The 23712-nt window shown below is 41.7% G+C and overlaps 3 protein-coding genes across 4 annotated transcripts; 1 reads left to right on the forward strand and 2 right to left on the reverse strand.

The window, feature by feature from the left end:
- Window positions 1–34: 34 nt before the first annotated feature.
- LOC109516268 (serine/threonine-protein kinase ICK-like) lies at window positions 35–6613 on the reverse strand. 2 transcript variants are annotated; one of them, XM_019870686.1, is made up of 14 exons: window positions 6433–6613; window positions 4942–5209; window positions 4752–4806; window positions 3780–3901; window positions 3618–3697; window positions 3207–3540; window positions 2953–3124; window positions 2669–2836; window positions 1949–2314; window positions 1602–1807; window positions 1245–1387; window positions 1063–1179; window positions 420–527; window positions 35–327 (listed from the first exon to the last, which is right to left on the reverse strand). In XM_019870686.1, the coding sequence occupies exons 2-14, from the start codon at window positions 5040–5042 to the stop codon at window positions 182–184; spliced, it is 2118 nt and encodes a 705-aa protein (XP_019726245.1). In that variant the 5' UTR covers window positions 5043–5209; window positions 6433–6613; the 3' UTR covers window positions 35–181. The 2 variants fall into 2 exon arrangements, with proteins under 2 accessions (XP_019726245.1, XP_019726246.1); XM_019870687.1 differs by having other exon boundaries at window positions 3408–3540; window positions 6433–6611.
- Window positions 6614–7422: 809 nt separating this feature from the next.
- On the forward strand, window positions 7423–13703 carry fbxo9 (F-box protein 9). Its single transcript, XM_019870531.1, has 13 exons — window positions 7423–7612; window positions 9084–9155; window positions 9320–9436; window positions 9507–9564; window positions 9684–9780; window positions 10528–10658; window positions 10763–10877; window positions 11826–11944; window positions 12022–12112; window positions 12208–12303; window positions 12660–12753; window positions 12904–13058; window positions 13353–13703. The coding sequence occupies exons 1-13, from the start codon at window positions 7610–7612 to the stop codon at window positions 13459–13461; spliced, it is 1257 nt and encodes a 418-aa protein (XP_019726090.1). The 5' UTR covers window positions 7423–7609; the 3' UTR covers window positions 13462–13703.
- A 580-nt stretch (window positions 13704–14283) lies between these two features.
- elovl5 (ELOVL fatty acid elongase 5) lies at window positions 14284–23299 on the reverse strand. Its single transcript, XM_019870532.1, has 8 exons — window positions 23107–23299; window positions 20004–20067; window positions 19656–19843; window positions 17378–17455; window positions 16893–17064; window positions 16406–16530; window positions 16120–16254; window positions 14284–15295 (listed from the first exon to the last, which is right to left on the reverse strand). Exons 2-8 carry the CDS (start codon window positions 20059–20061, stop codon window positions 15194–15196), a joined length of 858 nt encoding a protein of 285 aa, XP_019726091.1. The 5' UTR covers window positions 20062–20067; window positions 23107–23299; the 3' UTR covers window positions 14284–15193.
- Window positions 23300–23712: the final 413 nt, after the last annotated feature.

Below are 23712 nucleotides of genomic sequence, written 5' to 3' on the forward strand. Positions count from 1 at the left end.
TGTAACCACACACACACACACACACACACACACACACACACACACACACACACACACACACACACACACACACACACACATCCATGGTATGTGTAGTGAAGCAAACATTATTGCTGTTAAGATGTATGTACAGCCTTTGATTACTCTTTGGGAGGTAAATTAAAGAGTGTCTTCCAGGCCACTAGCGGTGTCCATATTTGGCAGACCAGTCGATTCGCCCGTGGATGCTCTGTACTGGTACACGTGGTAACAGACAAGGGGGGCTTTTGTGGGCCACATTGGTGGAGGGGGTCCTCTGGCTCCGAGTGGATCGCCATGTTGCATAATCTAAAAAAAAAAAAAAAAAAAAAATGGACATGCAATTAATGCAACAATAAAACATATTAAAATAAATAATAATAATAATGAAGAATCCTAACTTGATGCTGTTGATTCCAAAGAAGGACCCTGATGACCTCTGTGACCAGCAGAACCGACATCTTTTGTGTAAAATCTTGGCAAGCTTCCAGCTGGAATTGTATTTGTGCCTTTTCAAGCCCAAAAAAAGGCAGCAAATACAATAAACAAAATATACTTAATTGACTGACTGTAATTAGTTGGAATATTTAAGAATTACAATGACAAAACAACATTCAAAACAAATCCCAGCTTTGGTTGTTTTCATTTTTCAGTAGTACAAATATCAAACTCTCAAGTACAACTGCACTAAATTTTAAGAGATGGGGCAAAGTAAAAAGTATTCATTCATAGCTTTATGACGTGTTATATTCAAATAATTGTCCACTACATTTAGGAAACTGTTTTTTTGTATTTACTTGTAAAGAAATCAGGGGTTTGCATCTCTCCAAAAAAGACAATTCTACACGGTTTTCAATACGTGGGGTGTGAAATGATTTAAGGAAGGTTTGATTTGAGAGTGAAACAATTCAATTCAGTTTGATTCAATTCGATACGGTACGGATAAGTGGGAGAGCGTATGATGTAATGACTTTTGTTCTCATTTTACATACATTTGAATGCGACAAATGGTGTCAGCCGATGCAATGATTACAGTGAGATTACCATGAAGACCTCTGCTTGGTAGTGTACCACCAAATGGTATACTGCTGTTGCCCCACAGATGGCTTCCGGACATGTCTTTATTCACATTTATGGCCACATTTTTCTTTGTGGTGATACCTGAGGGACATGGAGAAAGATTTTAAAAACATAAACCTAATGGCATTGCATTTATAAAGTGATACCTGGTAAATATCGAGACTGCCTCAGGTAGTGTTGTTTGGCAGACGCAGTCCTTGCCGATTCCTGGTAGCCCGAAGCTTTGTTGAGGTTTAAAGGTGCTTCTTCTTTGCCGTTAGGGTGACTGAAGTCCAGAATGTCGCTATATCTGAGGGGCACAGGACGCGCATTGGGGAATGTATTCCTTTAATCATGCAACATATCTATTCAGTCGAGCTCAGCATCATGTAGGACTACACATGAGGTACGCAAAGTGGAACCTGCAAAGCTGAATGCCTTAAAGTGGTATGATTTAGAGTTAAACCAAAAATCTGAAAAACGAAGAGAAAAAAAACATTAGCTTTGTGAATCAATCGTCTCACCTTCTAAGTGGTTCATCTGCCTGTCTGGACTTGTCTTTAGAGGAGTTGCTTTTTCCCAGAATACTCGATGGCGTCAATTCAGTGTCTTCGTAGTCGTCCCACTCGTCCTCTTTAAGGTGTCCTGTGCTGTGACCCCAGCGGCGACGCCCGCCCTTCGCTTTCATCTGATAGGTTAGTGGGTTTGTGTTGTCACTTTCCTGCCTCGTCTGTGAATATAAAAATAAAATTGAATGGGACAGAGACATTTGTATCTGTGTAAAAATATAGGGAAACATTGCAAATATATGTAGTGGCACAAGTAGAAAATATGGAGCCTGGGTCTGAAATGTGACTGTGGAGAGTCTCACCTTACTCTTGTCAAGAATGTAAGGTAAATGAATCTGTGGTGTTCCTTCTCTGGGTTCCTGCTTGAGAAGGTGCTTCGGTTGCTGCTCTCGAACCAGCTCCATGTGCCGTTGGTATGCCGCTGGTGGGGCTGGGGAGGGCTGGAGCTGCTGCACAGGCCTGGAGGGGGTGCAGTGTTGGTTGTGCGCTGGCGGTGGCTGAGAGGGAGGCACAGGCCTCAGATGTAACGGTTGCTGCTGTGGAGTCTGTTGGGACTGTAATAATGGTGGCGGCGGGGGGAACGGATGAGACTGGGGTCTGCCCTGCTCCAGGATCTGCTGAGGGGTGCCCAAAGCCTGGCCCACGTGGAAGTACGAGTACCTGAGAGCCTGCACACGATATCGTACAAGTCAATATTTTTGCCTTGGAAATAAAATGACGATACAGTACAAAAGCAATTTTTGTATCTCAAATCATCGTTCCCCATTGAAATTAATAGAAATACCAACAACCTGTTTGAGCCCACAATACAACACCTACAGAAGATGTCAAAATTGTGTGCATTATCAGTATGTTCCGGGAGCGTTGCATTTGTTCTTCCCGTTTCTCTTAATTAAATTATTGATTTTTCTTTTGTTTTAAGAGCAAGTTTCAAGTTTCAATCTGTACATTTGTATATACACTCGTCTGCCAGAATTGAACACAAATATAATTTCCATCAGTGATTTCCATCAGGGCTTTACCTGAGCAGAAGTTGGTCTTTTCTTGGGGTCCCATTGAAGCAGGTCAGTCATCAGGTGGATGGCCTCAGGACTGGCATTCGGAATCAGTGTCTTCAGATTACTGGGAACACACTGAGGCCATCGGAAATACATGGCATTGGCTAGCTGGAATCCCTCCGACCAATCATTCTAGATGGAAAAAGATGAAGACCTCCATGTTACACTCATATTTGTGATCAAATTAAAACTGAATTTCATTTCAGCTACACTTTAATTAGATCCTGCTCGCACACTGAAAAGGTTACCTTCTTTGGTGTACCCAAAACTTGGCAAATCTTGAATATGGTGTCCACCTCACTGGAGCCCGGGAATAAAGGCCTGAGGGTATAAAGCTCCGCCATGATGCAGCCCACCGCCCATTGGTCTATGGGGGAACTGTAGGATATGGATCTGAGGAGGACCTCCGGTGCTCGGTACCTGTCCAGAAATACATTCTTAATTCCCTATATACTGGTTGGATTGATTTTTTTTGTTTTTTAGTTTGTCTGTTTGTTTTAACTGCTTGTCTTCCTCAGGGTGAGCTGGAACATATCCTAGCTGACTTTGGGCAAGAGGCAGGGTACACTCTGGACATCGGGGACTGTGCCTCTGGATTGGCAGACCGGGGTGGTGGATCCCTCTTTTTAAGAAGGAGCACAGACCGGAGCCACCTAATTTGCCAGTGAGTAATGCATGAATCTTCAAGACAATATTCACTTGCCATCTGGTTGACACGTAGTCTGTGTACGGTGGTCGAGATCTTATTTCACGGGCGAGGCCAAAATCAGCTATCTTCACCAACTCTGGGCCCATGCACAGAAGATTCTCAGGCTTCATGTCTCTGTGAAAAAATCCTAAAAGAGATGCCCGATTACCGTATCTAGTTACATGGGTTAACTGAGTATTTCAAAAGTTCTGTGGTGTAACAAACCATGTTTATGAATGAATGCAAGGCCCTGGAGGATCTGAAACATGATATTTCGAACAGCAGACTCTGGGAACAACCGAGTCCTGAAGCAAGAAGAAGGAAGAAAAAAAAATCCCACTAAATGTAGAGAAGTGAGGATTTCCAAATGCTGTTGGCATACAGTACCTGTCTTTCATTAGCTGATACAGGTTTTCTTTCATGTACTCAAAAATAAAGTACAAGTGGTCATTCTCCCTGATGACCTCCTTCAGCTTAATCACGTTAGCATGGTTGAGCTTCTTTAAGGACTGAAATGAAAAGACAAGTCTTTCAGCATCAAATTACGTACATACGGACGTGCAATTAAAAACAAGGTAAAACTGTTAACACAAGGCAGGATGCACAGGGATGATTCAGGTTTCATCATGCTACATTTTAGTGAGGAGGCCATACTGGGATTTTTACTTTTGATGCCTTGACATGCTGTAGTAGTTTTGAGCCGGATAAATCTCCAACAGCTTTAAAAAGTCAAGCTCTCAGAAACGGGGTCCATAAGTTCAAGGTGGTGGGGAAAGAGCTAACAATAACACACGAGAATCACCTTTGACTCTTAAGAGCCGCTGTGGGTTGAGTGTAACATTCTGTCTGAGTGTGAAAAGAAAGCACAACAAACTGAGTGTTTCACATCACTCCAGCGTCCGTCAATGTATAGTTCACTTCTCAAATACAGACAAAAGGGTCCACTTGAATAAATAAATGCCAGACCTGGCTTTTCACCTCAGGAGAAAAATAACGTGGTGCCACTGAAGTGATTATCTGGGGGCGTCTACCACCATGTGTTGTGGTAGACACCTTTACCAACACACGCAGACTGCCTGAAACAAGATGTCTCAAAAGCTGACGGTGGGGGTTTAATGTGGCGTACGTTTTATCACGCCTGCTTCCATTAACACAGTGCATCTTGTGTATGTGTTAAATACAGAAATAGCATCCGTAACTGACACCGGACCTCTCAATACGGTGCGCCCTCTGGTCGTGAAAATACAGTCAGTGCAAAAACACAATGCAATTCTTTTCCTTTGCTCTTCCTCTGAATTGTATTTGTGTTGCGCAAATCATGGAAAAACGTGGAACTGTGCAACAGACAGCATTACCGACCTTAACTTCACGGAGATTCATGCATTCTTCCCACGAGTAGAACTTTCTTTTCATTCTAAATGCAAAATATACTTCAGGTTACCAAGATATTCTCATTGATTCTCTCGTTGCCAAGCATTATTTGAGTTCACTTTACAGTTAGACAACGCAGTCCACAGTTCAAGTTTAAACAAACCACACACACACTCACTTCTTAATGGCCACAAGCTCTCCGGACTCCAGGTTGCGTCCGAGGATGACCGAGCCATATGTGCCGTCCCCGAGTTGTTTGAGGGTGCTGTATCTGTTCATTGTGCTCGTCTGTCCATACCCTCACCCTGGGGAAGAGGTCAATTGGGTTGGGAGCTGAGATTTGCTTGCCTGCTGCTGCTGAATGCAGCCAAAGGACCTGTGACAACACCGCAAGTCCACAGGTAGAGCTGGAGGACTCATTGTGTCATGCGCTTGACTCCTCCCGGCTGGGGTGGGGGAAGCATAGGAAAATGATTATTAGCATACTGTGTGAAATCACAATTACGGACTACATTTTAAACTTTTTTCATTGTATTACATTTATGTTTTTTTTTGTTTTGTTTTTTTGGCATTGCTTACCACCTGACCTCATTGCTTATTTCCAGAACATCTCCTTCCTTTAGAGAAGCTTTATAATGCTCTCATCTCTAATTTGTATCCTTACTTGGTTGAAACCAACGTTTCTGCCTTCCTTTTTTCCCCACCATACTTTCTGACCTCTTCTGTGCCATCCATCCCCTATAGTACTGACTTTTGCCCCATCCTGTATACAAGCATGACATGGACTAAGCTACAATAGAAACACACATGGCGGCACAGTGGACGACTGGTTAGCACGTCCGCCTCACAGTACAGAGGTCAAGCGTTTGAATAGTGGCTCCGGCCGTCCTGTGTAACTAAACATAATGTTCTCCAGTTTCCTCCCCCATTCCAAAAACATGCATAGTAGGTTAATTGAACACCCTATATTGTCCCTTAGTGTGGTTGTGTGTGTGCATGGTGTTCCTTGTCTATGTGTGCCTGCGATTGGCTGGCGACCAGTTCAGGGTGTACCCCGCCAACTGCCCAAAGACAGCTGGGATAGGCTTCAGCAGGTCCGAGACCCTCGTGAGGATAAGCAATTTGGATAATGCATGGATGGAACCACACATGAATACAATGCTACTGTTTTGTCACTTCATTGTTCAATTCATCATAAGAGCTTTACATCAAATCCTCCCTTCGAGGGGATTACGATGTCCAGATTCAACTAAATCGGTTGCAGAGGGGAGTTGGGTCACTTCACTTAATGTAATGTAGCGCCGTTTCAGCGTCATGTGGCGCATGTCCGGTACTTGGCCAAGAGTAACGGGAGCGTTGCGAACAAGCGTACACACATTCTATTTATAACAATAATGTTTAAACATGTGTCATCTAAAGCTAGCAAACATAGAGTTAGCACAATAATGCAAATTCCGTGAATGTATTCGTCGTCGCTTGTTTTTTTCCCCCAAACATGTCATTTGTGTTACGTTTTGGATGAACGGTCCTAGTTTTGTGAAGCAAATTGGGACACACGAAGTGGTCGACTACGGTCCACTGGACAGAAAACAAACAGCGCTACTGTATGCAACAGAACCAAACCGACCCTCGAGCGGTGTTAAAATTAAAACAGCAAAACAATTCTCACCTTCCTCGCCTCACTTCCACAAGAGCACATAGTCAAACATGAGCAACAAATTGTAGCAAAATGACACCTTTACGGGTTGGCTATGAACATCTCCATCTCCTGTGTGTTCTCCACACAATATAAATGCAATCAAAACCAGGCCCTATCTCACTGGGAGCGGATTCACCCAAATCTCGCGATGTTTGAATGCGATATTTGCTGCACCTTCACAACAAATCACAGCTCGTCATTGATACCAAAGACACGATGTTGAATTTAGTAGTAATCTTCCTCGTCACGATGTGTTAGACTTGAGTGTTTTTTACAACAAACTATTAAATGTATGTTCAGCCTTTAAAATGTAGTATGAAGGCATGTAAATATGAAGGCAGAAGAATTACAGCGAGAAACTCTTAAATCTAAAGTTCATGTGAAGACCCATTTAAATCAGAAGTTGGAATATGATGCAGTGATTAAATACTGTATACAGTAACAACTCGTCGGTTCGAAAACGTGAAATACAAATGCGTGTAATAGGGCGGGACTTTTGAGTAATGTCACATATGCGGAAATTAGTGGGTGTGAACTATTTTGAGTGTCTGGTTAATTTAAAAAAAATCGTTTTTTTTCTGTTTACCCAGGCAGAAAGGATATCCCCCGAATCTCATAATAAAATTCGCGTTGATGAAAATGTTCTTACCACAAAGGTATTATTTTAACTACTACCATGGTTGAGAGTGTAAATTATCAGTTGTAAATAAGAAGAAAGAAGAAAACCTTTATTAGTCTCGCAATGGAGAAATTCCCAATTCACAGCAACAAAGTTATGAAAGGAAGTGTCGGTTGCACAATTCATTCGAAAAGCGTGAGGAAAACATTAACGTTGACCCGAGGTCACTGGAGGTGTTAAGATTTTTTTTGTCGTAAAATAACCCACTTGGCTTCATTTCGTAAGGTTGACATGTACAAATCTAAACAGTGACAAGCCAAATAAGGCATACAGGTGCGCGACTTCCGGATTACTTGACTCTCAAGTCTCCAGGCTCAGCTCGGACCTTCCATCGAAATGGCTGCGTTCTTGCGAGCTCGTAAATATGTTCGTTGTGTGGTCCGTTTCTCCGACCGTGACCTGTAAACGCCTTGCCGAACGTTGGTGAAGACACGTGCTTACTAAAAGGACTTTCTTGGACAAGTTGTTATGGTATGTCACCGCGCGTGTTCGCCATTAGCAAGCTAGTCGTTTAGCTAGCACTTAGCTAACTTCAGCCAACACGTCTGTCGTCACTTGTCTGCAAGTAACATTCATGTCCACAAGCGATTAACTAGTTAAATTGTCAAATACTGGAACGTATTTCGCAGTGTTTAATTTGAACACATTTAAATACCAACTTACCAAGTCCAGTATCATTGGCCTAATAGCACAATTGCTTTAGTGTTTTTTTAACTTACTGTCACAACATGATCAACAAAAATACCAACGTGCCCGCTGAAAATAGCGTTTTTCTCCTCCCCCATGACGTCTGTGTCGATTGTCAATCAACCATAGCATGGTAATGCATAAAGGATGAATCGAGGTTACTGGTTCGATTTGAATTCATTTTTTTCTTCTTTTTCTATTTAGTGAACCTCATAATAATAATAACAATCATCATCGTACTCATGATAGAAGCTCAAGATTTGTGCAGCGCCTTTCAGGGCATCCAAGGGCGCTTTAATATAACTCCTGGGTAACAACACTGAGTATGAGTAGTCACCCGCTGATAGCCGATCGGCTTGGCAGCAGAACGGAAGATTCCAGTAGAGGTCCAAATGGCAGGCGAGGCTCCTCGAGTGGGTTTGGAGAAAACAGGGCAGTAAACTGATCAAGATGATTCATATAACGCTCAGGATCACTATTGGTTAGTTGTGAAAGTTAACGAGCTGCTCAATGTATGCTGTACCTATAAAATTATAGATATGGCACATGACGACATACACTAGAGCAATATGTTGTGGATATTATATTAATGTAATGAAAGAAATTACCCATTAAATAAAGACTATATCGTGGCGTAAATCATGCACAATTAGTATGTATATAACATGTCAATTATAGGTCAAGACTTTTCTAAATATACTGTCGACAATAAATGAATCGTAAGGGTAAAGTAGGATGTTAAGTGTTTGGACCAGTACTTCTCGGGCCAAGTCACACAATTTACATGACAAAAAATAAATATGACACACTACCAAACAATAATGTCAATTAGTGTAAAATTGTCGTCTTTAGTTGAACACAAAGCTGATATGCTCACGCGCTGGAAGCCATGACTTGACATGACACTCTGTTGTATGAATGGTGGGGAGTGGATACAGGATTGGTCAAAATGAATCCACAACGAACCGATTATCATATTAATCGACAACTGCACCTTCTACCATCTTATGGACGACCATTTAGTTGTTCTGCCTGTCACTGTACATCATTGGCATTGCTAGATCAACAAATATATAGTTCTAATGAATAAATAATTTGCAGGTGAATTCAGGGAAATCGGGTAATTGACACCCTGGTTGGGAATCACTGGTTTAAAGTAGACAGTCAAATGGTTGTTTGTCCAAATTTGTTCTGTTATCAGCTTTAGGGTCACGGTGATAAAAGTCTTTGGTTAATGTTTGTCCACTTTTACTAGGCTGAAGAAAATGTGGATGTTGGTGGCACGCTGGAGGAGGAAGATGAGGGTTCTGACGACCCAAATCTTGAGGTAAAATAAATAGCCTTGCTCAGCATAAACCACCGTTCCTACATTGTTTGGGGTGACACTCATTCCACTTTAACGTCATGTATAATGTATTGCTTAAAAATGGATAAGTAGCCCGAAAATGTTCACCATTAGCAGATGCCTAACATGTAATGATTCAACTGCAGTTGCAGCTCAATGCTTTCCGAGCTAAGTGGATGTCCGAACTCAAACCAAGCTGCGACACGAGGCTGCTGCGAGCCTCAAGTCAGAGGAGGGCGCAAGAAATTGCTCGGGAGGAAGAGGTACGTCCCTACCATATTTGACTGGACCTGTTGTGTTGAGTGAGTGTTTTTGAACAATTCCTCCTGTCAGGCTGCAGAGCTGTACTTGAGAGCTGTTCAGGAAGAGCAGAATGGAGCGTTCTATGAAGGTGAGTCAGTTTAAGTCCGAAACCGCAAAGAGGTGTTTGAACCCCAAACCACTGTGAAGCAGACAGGTGACATTTATATCTATATTTTATTATAAGAACTTTTTTGTTGTTGGTGGCAGCTATCAAGTTCTACCGCCTGGCTATGCAGCTTGTGCCCGATATCGAATCAAAGATCAACTACAGCCACCCTGAAGCTGACCAAGTTGAGGGAAACTAGTAAGACGCTTGACGTTGTTGACACGGTTACACACAAAAGTTTGGCGTCACCAACTCTGTTGCATATGTGTACTGCCATTCACAGTTTTGGAGCGCACTTAGAAATGTCATTCATTTTTCAAGAAAAGCACAGTGGTTGTTTTTTTTTCTCAACCATGTTAACAATGCCTGGACTGTATCTTTTTAATGAATGAATTAACCGAAAAAACAAATGCTTAGCTTTCAAAAATGCTTTTCTTTCCAAATTGAGTACATTTTAAAATCTCCCCCACACTTTTGCAGGGTACTGAATGTCTGGTGTTGTTATGGTCTGAAAATATTGAAAATGCCATTCATGCCAAGTTAAAGTAGAGTCTATACAAAAATATGAATGCCCCTCTTTTGTTTTTACTCTCATTTTCCTTGAGCCGAACTCAAGTGATCTAAATGTTTCTATGGACACAAAAGGCCTAGTTCTCTCCAGTATTGTTGACAAGATAAGAAAACCTTTATTTGTCTCACAATGGAGAAATCCACAAATCTGTCACACTATATTATTGAGCACTTCTCCTTAGTCGAGATAATCCATCCCACCTCACAGATGTGGCATATCGAGATGCAGATTAGACAGCATGATTAATATTCAGGTGCGCCGTAGCCTGCCCACAATGAAAGGTTACTCTAAAATGTCTGGCTATACCGTATTGCATTATCTCGGCAAAGGAGAAGTGCTCACTATCACAGATTCATTCATATGTTGTATCGCAGCAGGGAGGAGAGGGACGCTGATGGCGAGATTGAGGATCTGGTTGCCTACTTTGAGCAGCAGCTCACTTTGGCAACTTCCTTTCCCAAGATTTGCCCCCCTGAGGTGGAAAAATCTCAGGTGCATCTATCAGGTAGCGGGCATCCTTGTCATGTCATATTGTCCCCCGCCCCCACTCCCTCTCCCTAGATTATCACCCCATGCTCAACTTGGTGATGTGTTCCTACATGACCGTAGCCTTGCCACGGGAGATCATCATGTACATATTTCGTTGGGTCGTGTCGCGCGACCTGGACATGCGAGCCCTGGAGCAGCTGTCATTGGTGTGCCGCGGCTTTTACATTTGTGCAAGGTCAGCACCGCTTACACTGTACGCTATCATGTTGGTTAAAAAAAAAAAAAAAAAAAACTGTCAACATCATAAAATCTGTACAGGTTTTAAGTAATGTTCGACCATTTTCATACACTTCAGCACTGCTAGATTGAAATTACAATTAATGAAACACTCTTTAATCTCTGTCTGAATATTCTCTGTTACTGTCACAAGTACAGCATGTCAACCACTATTGTCATCTAAATATTATACAATAAAGTAGTTAAAAATTACAGCACTTTGTATGCAGCGATGGCTGTTTGAAAGTGCTCTATAAATACAGTTGAGTTGTTGAGTTGAGTTGAGTTAAAAATTAAGGCGACCTTCAAAAGCCGATTGTGAATGCGGAGGTGCAGATAGCCTAGACGCTACATGCTCATGCTTACTACAAACTATGCGCCGATATTTTGATCATGGTTACGATTTGACTAATGGCGTGCATGCACATACTGTATTGCAGTGCTTGTCAAACGTTTTGCACCACGTACCACCATGATGACCAAGGTTAAAAGACAGGACCGTAGGAGGCCCAAGTGTATTTAAAATGCAGCAGAGGCTCCTTATAAGTTATACACTTTTAAGATTGGAAGCCACTCTAACACGATGCAAAGTATGACATTAACACTTCGCTTAGATATAGAAATAACATTTTACTCAAACATTTTTTTAAACAAATTAAATTTTAAATAATGCCTTTAATAAGTGTTCGGTTTTGAAAGGTGAAATTCAATTGTGTTGTTCAAAGGGTAAATACGACTGATCTGTGCTTAGCAAATGTAGTGTACTGCATTAAAACATGTTTAAGTCACTCTAATACAGTGATTTTTTTTTCACGTACCACGAGAGGGAGCCAGAGGATGTCAGTTTGAGAATAACTGCCTCCTTCGCACACACTCCTTGATGGTTCCCTTTTCATGAGTATGGCAGGGATCCGGAGATTTGGCGTTCGGCCTGTCAAAGAGTGTGGGGACGGAACTGCACCAAGTTGGGACACTTCCTGTCTTGGAGAGAGATGTTCTTGCAGAGGCCTCGTGTCCGTTTCGATGGTACAGTATTTATGCACTGTGGCAATGCTTCAATGGGAGGTAGAAAAAAACCCGTAATTCTCACATTGTCCGAGCAGGTGTCTACATCAGCAGGACGTCGTACATTCGTCAGGGAGAACAATCTCTGGACGGCTTCTACCGGCCTTGGCACCATGTCGACTTCTACAGGTTGATTTGGGACACACACACACACACACTTACTATTTTTGCTCTTGTCAACTCGTAGGTCAATATATATTGTGCTTGTTTATGTGTGTTGTCAGGTACCTGCGCTTTTTCCCTGATGGCACCGTGCTCATGCTGACCACACCTGAGGAGCCTCTCTCGATTGTCCCTCGCTTACGCACTCAAAACGTCAGGTGGTCGACTTCTACAGGTTGATTTGGGACACACACACACACACACGCTTACTATTTTTGCTCTTGTCAACTCGTAGGTCAATATATATTGTGCTTGTTTATGTGTGTTGTCAGGTACCTGCGCTTTTTCCCTGATGGCACCGTGCTCATGCTGACCACACCTGAGGAGCCTCTCTCGATTGTCCCTCGCTTACGCACTCAAAACGTCAGGTGAGGCCAGGTTGTAGCAAGTTTTATCCTTCACCCGGGAGGAATTTTTACCATCTTCAGAGCTCTGAGTGGGAAACATGGCAAGCATCTCAGTCAGTGAAAGCCGAGTGTCATTATTTCAAGAGGCATCTGTGTTGCTTCTGCAGAATGGACGCCGTCAAGTTCGGCCACTTCCGTCTGTCCCAGGAGACGGACAACCAAACCAAAGTTTACGCTGTCGTCCGCAAGAGAAAGGAGGAGGTGAGAGTATTTTGTGGCTTCGAGGATTTTAGTTCTTGAATGAAATGTTACGTTTGTTTTAATTTGACAAAGTAAACTGAAAATATTTTTTGTAACATGTTGATGAATTAAATCATTTGTCCTTGTGTGTGTGTGTCTACCTGTGTCCAGAAATCGTCCGAGATGCAAAAGAATCGGTTCTGCAGGCGGAACCCCGCCCCGGAGGCCGAGCACACTTTTCACGTGGGACTTCTTCTGTCCTCTGGGGGGCGCCAGAGTTTCAATAAGCTGGCGTGGATCCACCATTCCTGCCACATCACTTACAAGTAAGACCTGTCACACACAAGTTGGGTTGTTGCAAGGTGGTGGAACATTTTGGGTAAATTACCATGGGACGTTAAGATGAGCGATTTGGGAAATATTACAAATTTGAAGGATGAATGGAAAGTGTCATTCAAGCATGAATATAAACGTTTTGTCTGATCCAGACGCCCATGGACAATATATCAATTAAAAAGCATGACATGTTTCACAGATTTATTTATTTTAAATCCCAGAATATTGAAGCCCTACAAAAAAAAGGAACGTTTAAAAATACATTTTCAACATTCTTTTTTTAGACTGACTGGAGAAACTGTTATCAGCGCTTTTGACCTTAACAAGATGTACACGCCTTTCATCTTCGGACGCGTCAAGAGTTACACCGCATTCTCAGATCAGCCACTCTAAGAAACCCGCACGATCGCCTACAAAGACCACCGGTTCATGCGTCACTTAAAAAAGCAACGTCAAAACTAAACACGCCTTCACGTGACAATAACTCAAATTATTCTTGTGATTTTCAGTAATGTTGCTTAGTGGTTGAGCACTACGTAATGAGCAGCTCCAGTTCACATGTTCCCGCCAATGAATGTTCATACTGGTTTTGTCTCACGGTGCACTTTTCTCCTTCAAATAAAGTGATGACATGATTGTTTCAATTGTTTCATTTGACAGCATGTTCTAATCATGCCTCGTACACATTGTACGTCCTATCGCAGTGTTATCAAATATGAACACGAGACACGTCAGCTGTTATTATAATCCCTTTTTTTTTCCTGAGAACGAACATGGACGGATCAAACAGGATTTATAGAGAGGGGAGGGAAGAAGCGGTTTTAAATTGAGCTTCAATTATTTCAAGCCTCTTGAATGTAGGTGCAGAGTTGTGACCACATGTCTATAATAATGTTCCAAATCCTGACAAAAATTGCATTTTAAAAGCCTAAGAGTCATTGCTGACATTGTACTGCGAGGTTAATGCTGGCGTGTGCACCAGTGTTCCTGTTATTGATCTCTCATGTCATGTCACCCCAGTCTGGATGAGACATGAACGGACTGGACTGTCTTTTGCATGTGAGCACATAATGTCTCTCTGTATAATGGCATTCCAACACAAATGCAACTAAATGATAAATCTGACATTGGTTCCTTGAGTTTATCAATGAAAAGTCATCTCAAAAGACATGCAACATTTGATTCACGAGGTTAACAACCACCCGTGAAGTGCCAGAGGAACGTTTATTCAGAATAATGCGCAATTTAAACATCAGAGCATTGTGCGTGCGTCCCCCCCATCCCCTTCTTTATACTCCAATGCACTGCACTAACAGGAAATGCATCAGTCAGATTTTCTACTCTATAATGACAAGTATGACATCGTCGTGGGTGAGACTTCCTGTGTGGGATGAAACGAGCGTCTGTCTGCTTGTGTTGTCATTATAAAGAAGCGCACTTCGTCTGCATAAAGTGGAATAAACGTCACCACGTCTACTGAAAACAATTCTTTAATAATGTCATTGATTCCTCTCCATTGCTGATGATGTCAAAACACAAGCAGTCAAGTCAGGCACAGAGTGAACCAGCATCACTGTGGTGACGTTAGCATTAGCAACCAAATAAACAGGTCCATGAAGGCACCGCATCTATGAAAAAAAAAAAGTCTATCAAAGTGGTGTATGCAGTGTGATTGTGCCCATAATAAATTAAATACATACAGCCCCCTTTTTGCTGAATAACGCATTAAAAATGAGTGCTAGGGGATTTGGTTAATGTTTCATATCAGTGTGTCTACTGTGTAACTATTTGACGAGAAGCATCTTGCGCTGTCCTGGCCGGGCTCTGCAAAGGACATCCAGTACAGTATTTAGAGATTACACAACAGCACAGGCAGGACGCAAGAAGCGCTCTCTGGTTACATGTCAAGGACGCTCCGAAACGCTGCGTGCTTCAAATTTACAGCACACTCACAGTATGCATGGAAAGTCTGCCGAGTCGGTCAGTTTAAATTCAACAAGCAAAGACAAGGAAGGTTGTAGACCTTGGCCGACTTGACTTTACTTTTTGTCTCTTAGCAGCATTGGCCGACAAGCTATCAGTGTCAACAGGGGCAAGGCCGAGAGTCGCCAATGTTCATCCAGCCTCAGTTCATCTTTGTTTTGAGCGCCGCGTTCCTTTTCGAGTGTCCGTTGGTAGACAGGGAAGTGCTGTTTTTTAGCTCCTCCCTCTTGTCCTTCTTGTATGTCTGTGATGAAGGGCGAAGAGAAGAACAAGATGATCGTTACAAGGCCGACGTAAGAGACTTATTTGCAAAAGATTTAAACAGAAGAATGAAAGGGTTTTGTTTTAGCATTTTGTGTTAGAATTTAGGTTTTGGAATAGGGTGAGAATTTCAGGTAATGGTTTCATGTTTGGGTTTTGGATTAGCGTTTTGGTTCAGGTAGCGTTAGGTTTAGCGTTTAAGGTTGCAGGGTAGCGTTAGTGTTTCAGGTTTAAAAGAAACATTAAGGAATACAATTTCATATTTTAAGATTTGGATTTGGATTACGTTTTAAGAACAGGGTTTAAAGTCTAAAATTTCTGGTTATTGTTTTGTTTAGGAACAGCTTTTTCAGAGGTGGGTGTAAGTTAAATTCACGGTTGGGATCTAAGTGTAACTAAAATGTTTTGATGCTGATCAAAAAAAAAATCTTTTTTTTAACAGCAAATCAGGTTAAGAAATTCACTTTTTGTTTTTACATTTGGCCTTCAAAGCGTATGCATTGCAGATTTGACCATGCCATATAATTTCGAGCTCAGACGTTTCAGGAAAAAAAATCGTTCATTTAGAAATATTAACAATATTACTTGATTACATATTATTAGTAGTATAAAAACCTGAGGTGCTACAAGGAAAACAAGGGCAGATTCACAATCGGCTAAGAAGTATTTCATTTAGAAAAGTTGACTTACCTCTCTGATTTAAAAAAAAAAAAAAAAAGGTAAACACTTGTATTTTGACAATAGGCGGGAAAAATCCAGCTAATAATGTCAATGTATTTTTGAATAAAGATATCAGACAAAAGTGACCTGAATGTAGAAGTTGGAGAAGAAGACGGTAAGGGTGATCATGTAAAGGATTTGGAAGTAGAGCCAACCGATGGGCACACCACATGGCCAGATGATGGCACCCATGGTCTGCAACACTGTTAAGAAGAACTGGATCTGCAGGGAAACACGACACACACATGTACACGCACAAACACACTTCCGTTAGAAGGTGACGAGAAAGACAATATCGATCCGAAGCCCAAAATATCTTTAATGGATGCTCAAATGTCTTTTTTCCTTCCACGTTGAGCAGAAGTGAGTTTACCAGCTGGAGCTGCGTGATGTACTTTTTCCACCAGAGGTACGGCCGCACGGCGGGGATGGCGGACAGGCCGTAGTACGAGTACATGACCACATGGACGAAACTGTTGAGGGTAGGCCCGAAGTAGGCTGGAAGGCACATGCGAATAACTAATTCAATTTTGCCTTCTTTTTTTTTTGAAGACACAGCTGCGTAGGTACAGTGTACAAATCAGAGCAATTGGATTAAACGCTAACTAAGTGCTGTTATTGAGAGAGCTGTACAGTCGACAAGTTATGTCGGAATTGAAGCCTTATGACATCAGCCGAAACGGGGGCCTATCAGCTTTCATCGGACAGCCTCAACACGGATATTTCATTCTGTTGGATCGATGCTGTGTTCTAAGCAGTATCCGCATCCATCAGTTTTCGACACTTCTTACCTCGATTCAGCCTGGAGAAAAAGTCAAAAGTTATGCTATTACACAGTAACGTGGATTGCCATCACTCACAGTGACCACATGGGAGCCAGTTGAGGACAAACCACCAGATGTTGAGCATGCTGACGTGGTGATAGACGTGAAGAAAGGTGAGCTGGTGATTGTTCTTTCGCAGAATGAAGAAGACGGTGTCCATGAACTCAATGAACTTGGAGAAGTAGTACCACCACAGCGCATTCATGACCTGCGGACAAACGCAAATCAGCATGTTGATAGTGCCGGGATGTTTAGGTGAGTCACAAAAGAAAGGAAAAGCAACGACATTGCTGAAAACAATAACGAGGTATTGACATCGGTTTAAATTTGTAGGTACTTGATTGTCACTCATGACGGTGGTTTGACTTGACTCACTTATAGAGACCAATTTTTCCCCCAAAAGATTTTGGTGGCGCTCCCTCACCAGATCATGTTTCTGTTGGTGTCATTAAGAATGAGGGGAAGGGGGTGGGGGACACACGGAGAACTGGCACATTGCGAGTACAGTATGACTGACTCACCTTATTATCCACTTCCGGTGCACTGTTTGTGTCCTGGCAGTACAAGTCATAGCTGCTGTTCCACAGAGCAGAGACGAGCTGAGGACAAAGACAAATGAAGGTGTCATATTTACGTAAATATAGAAATATCAGATATGATAAACACAAGTGTGCATGAACACACACAATAACACAGGATTCACACTGTGGTTATTCTTGTTTTGTATGGTGACGATGAAAGTACAATCTTTTTTTTTTTTTAATCCATTTTGGACTCTGTTTCTGCGCACATCTCAGTTTACATGATCAATGAGTATGTACAGCACAATAAAGTTGATCCAATAAATGGCAAAGCTTGGAAAGGAAACACTAGTTACAACATCACATCATGCCACAATGGAGTGCATCGTGATAACAGAGTGAAAAACAATCCAGTGGGCTTCGGGATATTTTCTCAGACCTAAAAAGAACCGCCGAATCCTTTGTTTCCTCATTTGAATGAGACTTCCTGTGAAAAAAATGAACTCAACTGAAATTAGATTGAGAAATGTAATTCAATGCCACGGCCCCAAATCAATAACGATCAACTGCCTTTGTGGAAGAAGCAAAAACTTCGGTTGTGTTGAATGAATGAATTCCCGGGGGACAGGCTTTTTTTTTTTTTTTTAATCCTTCATGTGTGAACACAACTGGCTGCGGTGTAGCTTGATTGTCTGTTCAAAGCATTCAAAAAAAAAAAATCTCGACAAATCACTGATTGCAATCAAACCGCCGTGTACTTTGATTCTCATCAGCTCACATGCAGCACAGGGTTTAATGAACCTTATGCAATGCAGATGGGGAGGCAAGAAGTCAGCCTGAAGAGGCGGAGACACACTTTAGACTACACACTTCTGATACGCTTGAGTTGCCATCCCATAAAAGGTCACGCAGGCTTTCCCAAACGTAGGGTTAGCTTTAGCACAGTAAAATTATTCAACCTATTTATTTGTTCAACAATGTTTCATGTTCATTGTGATACGTTTATCTGTTAATAGCTCTTAAGCTGTATTAAATGCAATGGTAAAACATTATAATGAACATTGTTTGTAAATGCAACACACAAAAAACAAAAATCAGCTTCACACAACCTGTTGGCACTTTTGTCAGCTTGAATGTAAAATGGTGTGGCTCTTGATGTTTCTTCAAAATTGGATGTTTTTATTTATTTCGCTACATAGCGGAATTTGACCTATTAGTCACTTCTGCGGCCCGAGTCAATGTTGCAAAAAAAAAAAAAAAAAAAAGCCTATTTCAATATTTTTGCTGGGCATTTGTTGCAACATCTGCATTGGGCTACGGGGAGTTATTTACTGACTTTGACAAATAAAGTGGGTTCAGCAGTTATGTTATTACCGTGACAATGTTCGCTATAATAATGCATTGTATTACTGGTTCTTTGAAACGGCAGCCATTTTTCAGTAACGCATTACCGGCATCACTGATTATACCAACCGCAACTTCAGTTAACCAAAAGACTGAGCTGAAACAAAGAGGGACTGCTGGTTTCGCTTCTTGCTCTTGCTTAGCAAACAATGTACGACATTATTATGTGCTTACGATAATAACTGAGTGGGGAAGGATGACTCACAAGAAGCCCAGGTGATGATCTCCGTGGGCGTGTATTTTAAATGACATTTCTACCTAAATCTCCAATGCAACTTGTGGTGATTAGGTTCCATGGTTTGGAGTCTGTGGTCTGAGCAGGATGTCCTGGAGTCTGTTGCCTGACAACAAGTTCCCCTGCCATCAGAGAATCTGATTGATTTTAGCATGGATTACAATTTTTTAAAAATCAATAGTAAACTCAGGGCGGCACGGTGGACGACCAGTTAGCATGTTGGTCTCATGGTGCAGGGTTCAATTCCAGCTCCGGCCTTCCTGTGTGGAATTTGCATGTTCTCCCCGTGCCTGCATAGGTTTTCTCCAGGCACTCCGGTTTCCTCCCACATTCCCAAAACATCCATGGCAAGTTAATGGAACACTCTCAATTTTCCCTAGGTTCGAGTGTGAGCGCGGATGGTTGTTCATCTATGTGTGCCCTGCAATTGGCTGGCAACCGGTTCAGGGTGTACCCCGCCTACTGCCCGTAGACAGCTGGGAAAGGCTCTAGCACGCCCGTGACCCTCGTGAGGGTAAGCGGATTAGAAAATGCATGGATGCAATAGTAAACTGACACACTGGGGGTTTGAGTGAATATGTTAACATAATTCTGTCTTCAATTGTTGCAGTTTATCCATTGCTGTGAGTGCCCGCATACCTGGTAGAAGATGCAGAGCGACAGGAGCATAAGGCTCATGTTGTAGACTACGAGGAGGCCTTTGCACGACAACGCCTGCCTGTGTCTCATGTATTTGGGCCCCGTCCACACCACCACCAGGTACACAAGGGTGAGGGCGAGAGTCGGCGAGTAGTTGTCGAGCAGCAGCCAACCCCGCACCCGCTGGTCTGAAATAATATTACATCATAGGCAAGATTAGATCAGATCAGGACATAGGTGGAATTAACAAGGATCTACCAACATAGCTCCCCAGTCTTCTGTATTTAAAGTTGCATTTTTAATCAAGCCAAACTCTCAGAAGACATTGTACATTGTGTTGTCACTTACCTCTGGGACCCAACCATGATTCCAAGAAGGTGTTGAGTCGTTGATCCAAGGCCTCCATGGTCACCTGAAAGTCATAAAACATCAACAGCAGATAACAAGTGTCCTGTTAAAAGACAAACTCTGAATTATGACTCTGTACACAAGCTAGCAATGCTGAGCTAATTTTTACATCTTAAACTTTCGCCTGTCAGCTCGTGGTGTGTGGTACTGCATATGTTAGTTAGTATCGATCTGATACCAAGTAAATAGAGGAGCAGTATCGCCTTTACCAATGCTGATACTTGGATATGCTAACTGATGCTAAGGAAGTTACCAGATTTCTGAACTGTTTCACTGAAATGAAACATTGATGACAACACCTTCCTAACACTTTCTTTACAAATGTCTTCCACTTTACAGAAAAGAAAAGCCGCTTTGTGTACATTGACAGTATTACTGCAACCGACATTTTTACCACTGATGTGATATCACCCTTTCTATTCCGTATTATCCAGCCACAAAAAAAGTGCACAATACTAGCAAAGCCTTCCTGTATGGTTAAGAAACAAAACTCCACTGCACTATTGTGTCCATCAACCCAGCGCCACTTATTACATTTATTATTACTTAACATCGACGGGATTACAATCTGTTTGGTTCATGACAGATTTGTGTGGGGCAGGGGCCTTGTTCAGATTAAAATCACAGAAGGGTTAAACAGATTACAACAACCTTGGATGAAGCGACGCAAACATGCATTGAGATTTGAGAGTTATCAAATTCAGCAAAAAACATGAAAACTTAATCCGCATGCGTCCTCTGCACAGTCATAGGACATTGCAATATCTCTGGGCTTGCCGATCAGTAGGAGAAGCACCAGTGACTTTGTTTACGTGCTTTTAGACAAACTATGTATTTATAGTCATCTATGGACAATGCTTAACTACTAGTGGGCCCTTAAAGCATTTTACCAACATCTGTATGGCAAGTAATGACTTGCATTCCGGCACAAAACATGATCAAGTCATGCAAAGTAATCAGACATTATTTAATGTGATGATAATGGCCTCTACAGGACATCTCTGCATTTTAATAGACAGTATCATACGTATTTCTGTGCAATGAACTGTGCACTGAAATCCAAATACCATTCGTTACATTTCCATTCTGTTCAATCCATCCATTTTATCGAGAGCTTTTTCCTCATTTGAGGGTGAGCTAAAACCTATCGGAGTATCCAGTAAACAATAGCCATTAATATAAATCAGCAGCGACGACACACTCGTTTTGAGCAGCCTGACTGCAGCAGTGCTACGCTAATGGCAAGTTTTTCCATTGAGAATGTCGCCCCTGCCAACATGGCCGCCATGTAGCCACGTTAGCCAGCTCTTGTCTGTTCTGTACATCTGTGACAACAGTCTCTGTTAATTGTGCACAGCACCAGTAAACAACGGTTCTGGAACTAACAGACTTTGACAATTACTGGACAAAAGGGCGTTTGAAGTGGACTGGGCTCTATTTTATTTGTGAATTAGCGATTAAGAAACGCTGAAATGTTGGTTTCCGCGGAGCTCTCGTTGGTTCGGTCAGCCTTCTCTGGTCCCCGCTGCCGGAGCTGCCGTCAGGGCTCTCAGGGGAGAACAGATCAAGAGACCATAGAGTCAAGTTGAGAACTACAAAGCACTCACTGGGCCACACCATTTAAAGGACTAATTCAGCATGTGTAACTTTTGCTTCAATTAATTGCATAGCAGTGGTTCTTTAGATATTTTTATATTTACAGGTTTTACGTTTTTTTTTGTTTGTTTTTGTTTTGTTTGTTTTTTGTGTGTGTGAGTTAGTCATTCTTTTTTTAGAATGTTTTAAACTGTTGGTTCCTTGAAGGGGTTCATATGTTTATTTTCATAAAACAATTATTGTACATGTGAATATGAACCTGTTATTCAGATAATTTGCATACGTCTATTGTAGTGTACTGTATGAATAACATTATTCATGTAAGTTGAGAGGTTCGTAATTTTGTAGTGGATAGCTCTACTTTAAAAATGGGCAAAAGGAGAGATGGAATCCTTTGAAGGCAGCTTTTTATTTTCCCACGTCTGCACCTCCGAACGAACGAACGAACGAGAACACACCTCCTTCCCGGCAACACAAAACACTTCCTGGTTTCCTTCACCAATCAGATAATATCAACATAAACTTGTTGAAGTAATTACTAAACGGAATATAACCTAGGTAACTGTAACACAAAAGAATATAATGCTCAAATATAAAATGAAAATAATTAATATTTTAACATAAGCTTACATTAATATAACAGTAAATGAAAATTATATACAGAACAAGAGGTGGGACTAGATCAATTTTTTTACTTCCTTTTACTCCTTTTTGAACATGTAAACTGTGCCAAAGGTTAAAATGCATTGCCACATTTTTATTTTGTGTAAATCTTTTATTTTTATTTGTGAGGCTTCAGCAAAAAGCGCTTTACAAAATGGATGGATGGATGTTTATATCTTCATATCAAGCAAACAATCAGTCAATGGGAATCAACAATACAGTGTTATTTTTATTCCTTAAAAACATGTAACAAAAAAAATGAGGGTTTTGGAGGGGGGGCTGAAGCAGCAGTGGAATTACAGAATGTCAAAGTGCAAATTGAAGATGCTAGCAATACTATATGTTTATTGTAGAATTCATTGTATACGTCAATTAAATTGCATTCTTTCACAGCGGAGACTGTGCCAAGCAACAACAAATATGTACAACTGGTCAATAGTTATGAAGCTTTAGTATGATCATTATCATCATTGTCCTATTTTGCTTCAGTTGTCACCCCTTGCAACGACATCGAAAAATTCATTAGCACTTGTCCCGGGACTTTTTGTCCACTTTTAAGCCGTATATCGAAGCAGCATAGGTCATAACTATAAACGCAAGTGTCGTTCACTGACTAAGTAACGTTTTACTTTCCTGACAGTGCTCTCATGTGATACATGTGAGCACTGGGCGTCGTGCTACCACACACCCACACGCGATTCTCAACGCATCTCACATAGGATACACAAAACACGCTTTAACCATCGGCTCAAAGTGACAAATTGTGCCGATGGGTCGCACTCACCAGAAAAGTCACAGCGCCCACGGACGGACACGAGAGTGGACGCGACACGGACTGTGGACCCACTCGTTCGCTTTCTCTTGCTCTCTGTCTTTTTTTTTAAAGAGGAAAAATCAAGTGTTCAACCGTGGCTCGAGGGCCGGCGGGGAGCACAAACTGGAGACATTCAATAGAGATAATATAGAGTGGGAGGGGTACGAATGAGCCAGGAAACCACACGCGCTCGCACGCACCCACGCACGCTGTGACATGACGCACACCTTGCGTACGTTACGGTACAAGATGTGTAAAAGTTGGAGCGGGCTGCAAAGATGAACTGGATTTTAAAAACGCTTTCAATCCCTTCATTTAAAACAGGGCATTTGAAATTGCAAAAAAAGCACTCGTGTTTTTTTAGCATTTGGTTACTGTTTTGATTTGTTACCTGTCATAAAATAGGCAGACATGTTGATCATTGTTCATGTCTGTTTTTATAGAAGACTAAATTCTGAGACTATTTACTGTCATTTCATTTGATAAGTGATTGATTGTTGATCAATCGATTCATTGTAGCACCCCTAATCGCCTATTTCTGATTATTTGTCCAGGAACAAACAGTTTTTGCTAAAT

The sequence above is a fragment of the Hippocampus comes genome, unplaced genomic scaffold (genome assembly GCF_001891065.2).
Source record: "Hippocampus comes isolate QL1 unplaced genomic scaffold, H_comes_QL1_v1.1 scaffold76, whole genome shotgun sequence".
NCBI lineage: Eukaryota > Metazoa > Chordata > Actinopteri > Syngnathiformes > Syngnathidae > Hippocampus > Hippocampus comes.

Bases quoted from the DNA above. Each gene is read 5' to 3' on its own strand.
- LOC109516268 (XM_019870686.1), bottom strand. From the start codon at position 5,042: ATGAACAGATACAGCACCCTCAAACAACTCGGGGACGGCACATATGGC. The intron at 2,315-2,668 runs GTAAAGCCCTGA...TATCGTGTGCAG, and splicing joins AAAGACCAACTTCTGCTCAG to GCTCTCAGGTACTCGTACTT. The intron at 1,808-1,948 runs GTGAGACTCTCC...TTATATTCACAG, and splicing joins ACATTCTTGACAAGAGTAAG to ACGAGGCAGGAAAGTGACAA.
- fbxo9 (XM_019870531.1), top strand. The intron at 9,156-9,319 runs GTAAAATAAATA...ATTCAACTGCAG, and splicing joins CTGACGACCCAAATCTTGAG to TTGCAGCTCAATGCTTTCCG. The intron at 13,059-13,352 runs GTAAGACCTGTC...TTCTTTTTTTAG, and splicing joins TCCTGCCACATCACTTACAA to ACTGACTGGAGAAACTGTTA.
- elovl5 (XM_019870532.1), bottom strand. From the start codon at position 20,061: ATGGAGGCCTTGGATCAACGACTCAACACCTTCTTGGAATCATGGTTG. The intron at 19,844-20,003 runs GTAAGTGACAAC...ATATTATTTCAG, and splicing joins ATCATGGTTGGGTCCCAGAG to ACCAGCGGGTGCGGGGTTGG. The intron at 16,531-16,892 runs GTGAGTGATGGC...TGTGCCTTCCAG, and splicing joins CTGGCTCCCATGTGGTCACT to CCTACTTCGGGCCTACCCTC.